The sequence below is a fragment of the Ictidomys tridecemlineatus genome, chromosome 11 (genome assembly GCF_052094955.1).
Source record: "Ictidomys tridecemlineatus isolate mIctTri1 chromosome 11, mIctTri1.hap1, whole genome shotgun sequence".
Lineage (NCBI taxonomy): Eukaryota > Metazoa > Chordata > Mammalia > Rodentia > Sciuridae > Ictidomys > Ictidomys tridecemlineatus.
The window spans coordinates 111,361,765-111,373,189 of NC_135487.1; the positions used below are offsets into that span (position 1 = coordinate 111,361,765).

An 11,425-nucleotide genomic window follows, 5' to 3' on the forward strand; every position below is an offset into this window, starting at 1 on the left:
TCAAATCCATATAAAATTCCTACAATGTGAGTATTATTAATACCTCTCAGATAAGAAAACTGAGGTTTGGTGAGGTCAAATAACTTGCCTGGCCTTAGAGAGACAGTATGTGGTAGACCCAGGCTTGATTGATCCAAATAGTCATGTACCTTCTGCTTGCCACACTTCCTTTTAATAGTCAGATTTAAGATGTGCATATTTATCCTCAACAAAACTAGCTTCTCAAAGTTGCTGAGTCTGAATGTTTTATATTTTGGTGACAAAGGGGTGGCTGAACAGCTGCCAGCCACTGGAAAAGCTAAAGTTGCCTGCCACCTGTCAAGAGGAATTCTTCTTCACAACTCAAGTGGCAAGGGAACTAGCGTCCATGGGGGGACAACCTGGTGTTCTCTCCCAGACTGGCAAGGACTCCACATAACCTAGTCCTTAATATCTCCCTTGTGGCTCTACCTTCTACTGGAAGCTCACCCCCAGCCCAGGAGTCCTCTTCTCTTTTGTAGCAATTTTTAGAACTGGTTGCTTAGATCATTCTCTCTAGGGGGTGACAGAATCCAAATCAGTGATTTGGGTAAACAGCTCCATTTCCCTTCACTATTACATTTTTCTGCTTCTGAAAAGGCATCCAAAGTGACACAAGGAGTAAACAGTGGGGCTCAATGAATGACAAGTAGAATGGTCCACAGGTACGGTCTGTGTTCATGGGGAATATAAGCCAAAGCTCACAAGGAGCCCTTTTTTTGGTGTATGAGATCAACTCTGTTCAATGGTGTTAATTTTAAAGGTTCATCAGCATCCTAATTAATGTACTCAGTGGTAATTAGTGAATCAGAGACCTCTTTAATGACTTTTTAAAATGAGAATATTTTAAAATAAAAGTATTCCTTAGTCTGTGCAGCAATGGTCCACGGCACTAATTACTTGCATCTCCCACCTTCCCACTTTGTACTTCTGCTACTTCTTGAAGAAAATACTCTAGCCATAAATCGCAACTAGACCCTAGATAGTGGTCCCCTGATCATCCATCAGCCTTAGCACTCACCACCTCCCTTGCGCCTGCAGGGCTCTGCCCAGATTGACCTTCCAGCTATGGACTGTATAAATAGAACTTCCTACATGCACCTAGGGACTCATGTGTTAAAAGCCCTTATATTATTCAAGGTAATCTTAGTGGCAGTAGCCAAATAGAGACATAGAGATAAATTTACAAGACAGCTTTGCTCCTTTCTCATAATTCATCCAGCCAAACAAGACCATAAGAACAGGAACAACAAAGGATGATTTATAATTTCAACTCTGCTTGTCACAATAGCAAGATATATGAGTGGCTTTCATGGAACAGATTTGAAAGTTGCAAGGCAATTATCAGCGAATTAACAGGTGTAATTTGTTTCAGGATTTGCAATCATTTTATTATAGTTAGTGCACAGGATTTGAAATTGGGCTAACTAGGTTTATATCTTGGTTCTGACACTTGCTAGCTACATGACCTTGAGTGGGTTCCGTACCCTCCCAGCATCCTCATCTGTAAAACAGTTAATAATAGCATCTACCTTGTTGAATTGTGAGGATTGAAAGAGCGAATGTACATCAGGTGCTTAAAATTATGCTTGGCACAAGGAAAGCATTCAATGAATATTTGCTATTATTACACCATTTCCTTTCTCCAATTATCATTATGTTTAGTAACAACTGAAATGATCACATTTCTATCAGATGAGGGTCCAAAACTGAATTAAAAATTAAACTAATTTAAATGCAAACAGGATAATACCCACTGAATTAAAACTTAAAAAAACACTGGTATTTACATATTTAGATTTGTTATCATTACATTACAGAACTGGTGGCAAGCGAAAGAAAAACAGAGAGGGAGAAGGCACAATGAAAATTTAATCAGTAAGTAAAAATTTTAGATGGCCAAATAGTGAAACTTCATATGTTATCCTCAGAATTAAATGAGAATATGTGGAACATTTAAGAAAGTATGACATACTGTATTAGAATAAGATATTATTAAAGAAGAGCAAGAATTCCACTGGAAAAATGCTTTACCAAGGTGAGGTCTGTTATTTTATTTGTAACTTCAACTATCCTGCAGAAAAATCTACAAATATCATCCCAAGAAATGGGGGTAAGAAATAACATAACCAAAGTCATTCAGAGCTCTATCTTTAGTGGAGTTGTCTGACACTGTAATGAGTTACAATCAAAAGGAGAGGACAACATCCCTGAATGCAAATTAGTGTCCTGGCATAGACAGCAAGGGATGTTAAAAGACCAAGTTGTGAATCTTCAGGGTTAGTAATCAGGTTGGCTGAATTCAGCTTCTGGGGAAGAAAAGGGGCAGTAAAAAAGGCAGATTATTAGCCAAGGAAGTTCAATTGGAAGTGGAAGTGTAGCTCAAAAGAAGAAGGAGAAGGGGGAAGAGAAGGAGAAAAAGAGGAGGAGGAGGAGGAAGAGGAGGAAGGAGAAGCAGGAGGAAGGAGAAGGAGAAGAAGGAAAAGGTGGAGGAGGAGGAAGAGGAGGAGGAGGAGAAGGAGGAAGAGGAAGAAAAGGAAAAAATCTGTGCCAAGAAAAAAGTATGCAAAGAAAAGAGCAATAGATGAATTTTGGTTAATGATTAGAGGACCAGTATAACTCAAATGACGGGGCAGTGCAAGGACCTAGATATGACCTTGCTTTGTTCAGGAAGCAGGGAATTTAAGAAAAAGTATTATGCTCCTGACTGGCAATAAAAGATAGGATATCACTAAGAAATGATATAGAGAGAAAACTGTAAATGCCAGAATTAAATTAAGTCCAGCTGGAGTCCGTGTATCATCTCTGTGCCTATAAATTGTCTTTCTGCAGCTAGTGTCTCATACTATGGCAGAGTGGCTTCTATCCTAAATGAGTAAATTTTTCCTATGGAAATTTAGGAGGAAGATATACACCTTAGGTCTTTAGAAGGAAAACTCCGGAGTGGTGGTGGTAGAATAGAATGAAGAGCAGTACCATTTGGGAGGAGTCTGGAGGCCAGACTAGTTACACTGAGAGTGACTTCTGTACCAACACTTTTGTGCACAAAAATCAGCATGCTATGTAAAAATAAGCTGTAAGAAAAAAAGAAAGGAATGAAAGGAGAAAAGAGGGAAGAAAAAATTGATTTGCTTTTATTTCATGTACTCATGTAGCTAAAGATGATTATATTTTAGTCATAAAACACATGCACATCAAAGTAAATAACCCAAAACCATTCATTTACAGGGCATCTCTTTAAAAATAATTCATCTATTATGTGTGGTCCTGAATGAGAAACTCACTCAGATGTTTAAGGCAACTGCAGTGTTTTTCAAACTACATCTTAAGAAATCCAAGACTGTCTGGGCACACCTGTAATCCCAGCAACTTGGATGGCAAATTGGAGACCAGCATTAACAACTTAGTGAGACCCTGTCTCAAAAATAAAAAAATAAAAAGAACTGGGAATGTGGGTCAGCAATAAAGTACTCCTGGGTTCAATCTCAAGAAAAAAACAAGCACGCAAGCAAGCAAAGACTGTGTAGTACAATCTCAGAGGACCTTGGGTTGTGTGTCAGGGAAATGGAGAGAAAGAAATCAAACAAGCAGATGGTAGATACTCTTTCGCTTCTTATACTGAAGAGGTCTGCTTTTACATTCTAACAGGGGGCCCATGTAAAATTTCCTTGGATAAGCAATGACTACTGATCAAGTAGGAAAAAGATAGGTAAACTGGGTTGGGATCCTGGCACTGTTCTTTACTAGCTCTGTGCCTTGAAAAAGTTCCCTAATCTCTTTTAGCTCCCCCCCCCTTTTTTTTGTAAAATACTATTTATAAGATCATTGAAAGAAGAAGATAAATCATTCATAGCACATGTCATAAGGCTTTAGCATATAAAAGGCACTAGCTAAGTGTTCCTTTTCTGAAAGATATAGAGAAAAAAGTTTTTTATGCAAGAGAATTGTTTTTTAAAATTCTCCAAAACATTAAAGCAACTTAAGAATACTCAATCAGTGGCAGTTTCTAACAGAGCACCACTGTGATTCATCCACTTTTGCTTTGCACCTCAGTAGGTAGGTGCACACAGTAAGTGTGTGTCTGTGTGTGTGTGTCTACGCGCACACATGATTCGCACATGTATTTGTCTCAACATCCACAGACAATTCTTCTGTAACCTGCAGTTATGCAAAAGACATACTGAGAAAGAGTTGGGGTCAGCAGCACCACTCTCTCCAGCACTTCCTGGCTGTGGATGCCATCAGAGATGGTAGCATAAATCCTCAGCATTTATCTACTGCTCCTCTATATTTTCAGCAGTCACCATCAGTTTCAATTTGTTGCTCAGAGATATTTTTCAAAAAACTGAAATACAAGTACTTACATAAACTAAGTTTACATGAACAACCAATCAAAAGAGCATTTTAGACAAATGGATTCACTGACTTGAGATTAAAAGGAGTCATAGAGTAGATTCATACGACACAAATTTAAGAAAAACACAAAGATGAAATAAGCTTGATCAAACTGGAAGTTTTCAACTAGCACAACTCTCGGAGGGCTATGGCAGCTCTTGAAAGGTTTCCCCTCTGGTTCGCTCATGCTGTGTGTCGCTTGGACAGAAAAGAGCTAAGGGAAATATCACTGAGAACACAACCACAATTAAATGTCCGTAGAATCACAGAAACCTACAATAAACAGTAATTGCAAAATATAGAACACTAAATCCCCAAAGTAAAATTTACCATCCCAATTCATCACTCATTAACTGTGTTACACTGAATGAGTTAATTAACCAAAGGCTGTTTCCTCATGTTTAATACCTATTGTAAAGCCTTTTTATGAACAACATCTCTTTTGTGTATTCTTGCCAAAATCCATAAGCTCAATGTAATCATGAGGAATCAATGGAAAAATCCACTGAGAGAAATTCTATGAAACAATTAGCCAACAGTCTTCAAAAGTGATGAAAGACTGAAGAAGTGTCACAGAGTGGAGAAGACATGGCAACTAAATGCAATATAGGATCCTGGATTTGATCCTGGACCAGGAAAATGACTAGTGGAAAAACCAGTGAAATGTAAATTAGATCTATAGCTGAATTAATAGTACTGTACCAATGTTAATTTTTTTGGTTTTGCTAATTATATTATGATTGTGCAAGACAAAACTTGGTGAAGGGTGTGCAGGAATTTTCTGAGCTAATTTTGCAACTTTATAAGTCTGAAATTATGTTAAAATAAAAAAAATTAAAAAGACTTGTAGTGAAATTTAAACACAAGATCAGATATTTAATATAATGCCATTTTTAGACATGATTTCTTCATGTAATGGCTATACTTACAGATCATTAATTGCAGAAATAGTATGTTACTATTGACCAAACCTAGGCTAATGATGGCTAATACTGAAGCATGTTGTTCAACTGCACTACAATGTGGACATTTTATACTTCAGCTGAATGATTATAAATATTCTTGCAAAAATTCACTAACCAACAATATTTCACTCTTTGCACAATACAATCATGAATTAATGCTTAAAGAATTATGTATCTTGTGTTTGCCCAACGATGACAGGCTTAAATTTACCTAATGCCACCAGCATTTAAATAAAACATGTCAGGTTTTCATTCCTCTGACTCTGTGACTACTCTCATCTTGTCAGATTTCAACAGTTTTCTGTCAAGCAACACCTGGCAAAATAAACCATTTTCATATAAATTGCAGATATCCCACAATGAGTATGGTGTGATACACTGTTATTCCTGGACACCCCCCACCCACCCCCCTCCACACACATACACATACACAAACCTTTTCTTTTTTTCAGTACAGGAGATGAAACTCAGGGCTTTTTGTATTGCTCTACCACCGAGATACATCCCAGCCCTTCTCTCCCTAACCTGAACAAAATCCTGCATTTAACATAAAGATCCCCAATGCCAAGGTTTTTTGTTGTTGTTGTTTTTTATACAAAAGACAATTGGGAAGCTGAGATAGGAGAATAACAAGTCCAAGGCCAGCTTCTGCAACTTAGCAAGGCCCTAAGCAATTTAGTGAGATCCTTTCTCAAAATAAAAACCAAATAGGGCTGGGAGATGTTGTTCAGTGGTAAAGTGCCCCTGGGTTATGTCCCCAATACCCACAAAATAAATAAGAAATAAACATCCTCCAAAACATTAAAACAACTTAAGAATCACAATACTCTATCAGTGGTAGCTTCTAATAGAGCACCACTATCATTCATCCACTTTTGCTTTCTACCTCAGGGGGTAGGTACACAGCCCAAACCCAATAACAAGTAACTTATCTATCTCTTGGTTACTGATAAAATCACCCATATGATAAATACACATTTCTTTCTATTGTAATGTACACTTGAAAAATATTTTTTTGTTTTTTACAAAGGTTATGAGGTATCATAAAAATGTCTAATGCATCTGGCTTAAGAATCCAATTCTTCCTTCACATATTTCTGCATCTGTTCACAAAATCCCTTTGACTTCAAAGAAGGCTTTTTGAGAGAAAAAGAAGATACACATAGGAAAAGTGGCCATAAATTTTTAGTAGTCCTTTCTGAGGCCATTTTAATAACAGCACCATAGCACAAGTATCTCTCTTAGAAACTTAAAATACCACAAACAGTATTAATGACTACAGGTTTGCAAGGAGATTTATGATTTCAATTTTTCTGGTTATAAAAGTGATATATATTCAATATAGAACATGTGAAAAATAATGCTTAAAGAAAACTGAAATTACTTTTAATCCACTATTTAGGAAGATCAAAACACAACAAAAAAGTTAAAAATGGTGTTTCCTTCCAACTTTTTTTTCAGTGTATAAATTTAAATAAGTATTTATATGTAAACATAATATTGTAATCATATTATGAATACTATTGTTATCTTTTTTCAATTAGTTTTTCAAAAGACTGCATTAATCTCTCAAACCATCATTTTAAATAACTGAAATGATAAATAGTTATACACTTAAGAAAAAATACATTTCATTCATACTCAAAGCTAAATTACAGATTTGGAAACACTAATATTGTTCTTGAAATTCTACATCTTGAAACAATCTAGATTAACAGTAGATTAACTTTAAGAATAACCCTATTCATAAATGCTACTGAAACAATAGTAGAGGTTTGATTTTTTTCCATTGGCATTTATAATGATTTAGTGTCCTAATTTTCCTTGGGCAATCATTAGTGGGCTCTAATTTGTTTTTCTTCTTTCTTTGATTCACAATTAATTCTTAGTTTGGAATGAAGGAAAGTTGGTGTCTAAGGTTTAGTCATTTTAATATGCCATTATCTATAAATTGTCAATTAGTTCTGGTTCTGAACAATCGAACTCCCAAACTTCAAAGAGAGTATTTGATGAGGTAAATTAGAATCAATTCTTACCTAACATTGCTTCCTAAAATTTAAAATAACATTTGAAGAGTTGTTTGCTGACAAAGAGCTTTCAGTATATTATGTTCTTTATCCTTACAAGAATTCTAAGGTTCAAAATCAATGAAGAAATGAGAAGTTTGGTAAATTAAGCAATTTATGGGATGATTAGAAAAATAAATGGAACTTAAATCTTTGTTTTCATTTACTCTCACTGGCTTTGTTTTGACTTTTTCATGTAGTCACAGATTTTCCAAAGCTCCAAAGTACGTTAACATGTCAATCAGTCCAACTCTTATTCCACTTGATCTGTTAAAGGAAATAAACCCAGGGGATTGTGACTTGTCATGCACACAGCTAGCATGTGGCAGATGAGACCTCAGCCCTTGTTTCCTAACTTCTGATCTAGTACTCTTTCCAACACACTGGTTACACTGTGACTCCCTCACGGCACACCTACACATTAATGACAATGGATATGCAAGGTGTCAGTAAATTACCTAATAATCACAGAATCCCACGTTCCCCTCTAGATTTCAGAATATATCTCCATAGATAGCGTATTGTCAAAGTGTTTACTACTGAGTCTGCATTTAGAAGACATTTAATAATGTCTGAATGAATGAAACGGTAACCCCAACTCTGTTTTTCTCAGGAGAAAATTCCAAATACGGATTGACGGAAAGTCGTGCCCTGCTCTTAACTAGAATGATAGTAACAGTAGTGCAGTCAGGCGAAGGATAAGACGACTCATTGTGGCAACTTCCGGTTATTCTTTCACAAAGCCTGACCTAAGGATCACCAAGAAGGAATGACAATGCAAGATCACTGTTTCTTAAAAATACCACACTGCCAGAGAAGGACAAGCGGCTGCACCCATCTAAACCACCCAGTTCTAACAAGACGCCTTCTCGAAGTTCTCCCATGGCTCCTGCCTTGCAGATGGGAAAAGAAAGGTAAAAGCATGGAACCATGAGCAAGAGAGAAGTCTTAGAATGACCAGGTGTATTCTCTAACAACGTCACACTAAGAACTGGCTTCCCGCGTTGCCTAGTAACAGCCGCCGCGCTAGGGTCGCGGCGTTCAAGATGAGGTCACATGGTCAGGCGGCTGCGCGCTCCTTTCCCCGGGAAACTTGCGTCATCACGTATATTTGCAACGCTTCCACGCTCCAAGTAGGCGGGCAGTGATAGGCGAGTGGGTTTTAGAAGAGAAACAGCCCAGCACTCTCCCGAGACAGCGGGAAGAGAGAAATAAGTATAGGGAGAGGAAGGAGGATAAGAGGGAGGTCGCAGGATGGGAAGCTGGTGAGAGAAGGACCGACTTCGGTTACCTGTGGAGCGGGAGGCGGTTCAGGTCCTTTATGAAATGCCCGGATGACGCTCCAGCACCCACGCGCCTTCCGCATTGAGAGCAGCGCCATCTTGAGAAGGGCGGAGTCGTGTTGTCCAGGATTACGTCTGCTCAGAGAGCAGTCTCAGCCTACAGCTGCTTTGGCTTGCTGCGCATGCGCATGTCCTGGGGTTGGTTCTAGCGGCTTGTAGGAACGGTGTCTGTTGGACTATTTGGGGGATTGGGACACGGTGCGACGGGGCTGTACTTTTCCCCAGATTCCTCATTTTTATGTAGACTTCCTTGAGGGAGAAACTTAAAGGATATAAATCGTAGGCTGATTATATAAGTAGTAGCACTGTATACTGGGAAGAAAGGTAGATTGCTTTTTTAATCTTGGCCAGCCAGTGGCAACTTTCTAAATGTTGCCATAGAAATGAAGCCTCCTAGTGTTTCTTTTTCTTTCTTTCTTTTTTAATAGAACAATTTAGTGGCTTTTTGAGACCTATATGGCCTATTAACTCATTGGGTCTGCAAGCTTTGCTTAGTGAAGGTATAAAAAAAACACATGTATGTGTTTTGCCATCAAGAAATGTACAAACTGGGCTGGGGATGTGGCTCAAGCGGTAGCGCACTCGCCTGGCATGAGTGCGGCCCGGGTTAGATCCTCAGCACCACTACAAAGATGTTGTATCTGCCAAAAGCTAAAAAAAATAAAAATAAATATTAAAAAAAAAAGAAATGTACAACCTAATGGGTAACAAACGATTTACACTGATGAAGTATTATAGAAGCAAATTCAAGGTTTGAGCAGGACGGGTCATTAGGACTGTGGTGCTCCATCCTAGTCCAGAGGTTCCTTCAGGAAGAAGGTGATACCTGGTGAAAGATTGTGGTTAAATTATAAGAAGCATTTATACAGTCCTGCTTCTGTTAGTGCATCTAAAAGTCTACAGTAAGAATCAGTAAAAATATAATCGGAAGAGATTCTTCAGAATTCCTTTTTTGTTGTTGTTCATAAATTGATCCAATAAAATATTGGAGATTCCCAAGGGGAGATGCGGGAAATAAATTATATAAGAAATGCCTATGGTATTAAGGAGCTGAAATCTAGCAGGGCAAGACAATGCTTGATAAGCCATACAATAAAATCAACAAAACATCAGGTTTTTTTGTTTGTTGAATTTGAGATTCTTCTATTTTTTTTTTAAGAGAGAGTGAGAGAGGAGAGAGAGAGAGAGAGAGAGAGAATTTTTTAATATTTATTTTCTAGTTCTCGGCAGACACAACATCTTTGTTGGTATGTGGTGCTGAGGATCGAACCCGGGCCGCACGCATGCCAGGCGAGCGCGCTACCGCTTGAGCCACATCCCCAGCCCAAGATTCTTCTATTTTCAAACGTGATGCCCTTTAGATAGATACCATGAGTCTGGACTCTGAGAGAGAAGTTTGAACTACAAAACATGGTATTTGAAGCCAAGGGAATCTTTAAAGTCAACAGATAGAGTTTGAGGTATAGAAGTTGTCAGATGATGGAAATTAAGTAGTCAAGAAATACTGGAGAACTTAAAAGAATGTGGCATTACTGAAGGCCAAGATAGAGACCTTGCCAGGAGGAAGGATATAGAATATCCATTGTAAAATGTAGCTTTGTCAAATGTAGCTTAGTCCTTGAATGTTTGATATTCATATATAGAGCAAACATTACAGTCCCGATTTTAATAGTTATTAGATTATATGACCTTAGGAATTAGCAAAACTAGATTTCTGACATACTCAACCATTCAGATTGCAAGATAAAAACTTGAAGTGAGATTGTAGTTCACCAAAAGCTGTCTAATGCATATCCACTCTATATCCTCAAGCAGTTCTTAATATTACCTACTGAGACTCAACATGGTAATATTTTCATAGGAGATATTTCCAAGACTTAGGCCCACTAAAGAATGTTTATCAGAACACAACTCTGATTATCTCAATATACTGATCTTTAAAAATTAGTAATTTTGCAAAATTTAAGACATTATTAGAAACAAAAAAAATGGCATTTCACACTATGGTGATGACCTAGTGTCTTGAATGTCAAGTCAGCTAGGTTGTTTCTTAGGGATGGACCATACAGTTTTTATAATTGTTTAAGAATTTTATATTTCTTCCCCTCCCCAGCACCTAGAATAGTGCTGTGCCTTCCATAGAGTAGGCACATCTTTTAAATCTAAATTTGATTTTAACAAATTACACAGCTTATTATGTAAGATTGATGTACATTTAACAGCTAGAAGAAATAGTTGACAGCAGGAAAAAACAAGGGACCTATCAAAAGTGAACCAGTTTTGTTTGTAGTTTTCCACAGTAGCATTTTCATTTTAGGGAAAGAGTGAACAAAAGTCACCATTGTTAACCATCTATTAAGAAGAGCCATATACATGTATTTAGCCTACTTAAACATTTCTAATAAAGATAACCATGAACTGGGTGTGGTAGCACATTACTTGGGAGGATGAGGCAGGAAGATCACAAGTTGCAGGCCAGTTTAGGCAACCTAGTGAGACCCTGTCTCAAAATTAAAAAAAAAATAAAAAGGTCTGGAGATTAGCTCAGTGGTACAGCACTTTGCTAGCACTCACAAAGCCCTGAATTTGACCCTCAGTACTTCAAATAAAATAAAGTTAAAATAATGGTAACCATGAA

General features: G+C 37.5%; 1 protein-coding gene across 4 annotated transcripts in view; it reads right to left on the reverse strand.

The window, feature by feature from the left end:
* The window catches only part of Wars2 (tryptophanyl tRNA synthetase 2, mitochondrial), a 74,232-nt gene extending 65,362 nt beyond the window's left edge, over positions 1 to 8,870 (reverse strand). Inside the window, exon 1 of one of the 4 annotated variants that reach the window (XM_040287332.2) lies at positions 8,736 to 8,870. In XM_040287332.2, coding sequence (XP_040143266.1) covers positions 8,736 to 8,825 — 90 coding nt within the window. In that variant the 5' untranslated portion in view covers positions 8,826 to 8,870. The remainder of the gene's footprint in view (positions 1 to 8,735) is intronic. The other 3 variants (XM_005334931.4, XM_040287330.2, XM_078027092.1) reach the window with 3 other exon arrangements.
* Positions 8,871 to 11,425: the final 2,555 nt, after the last annotated feature.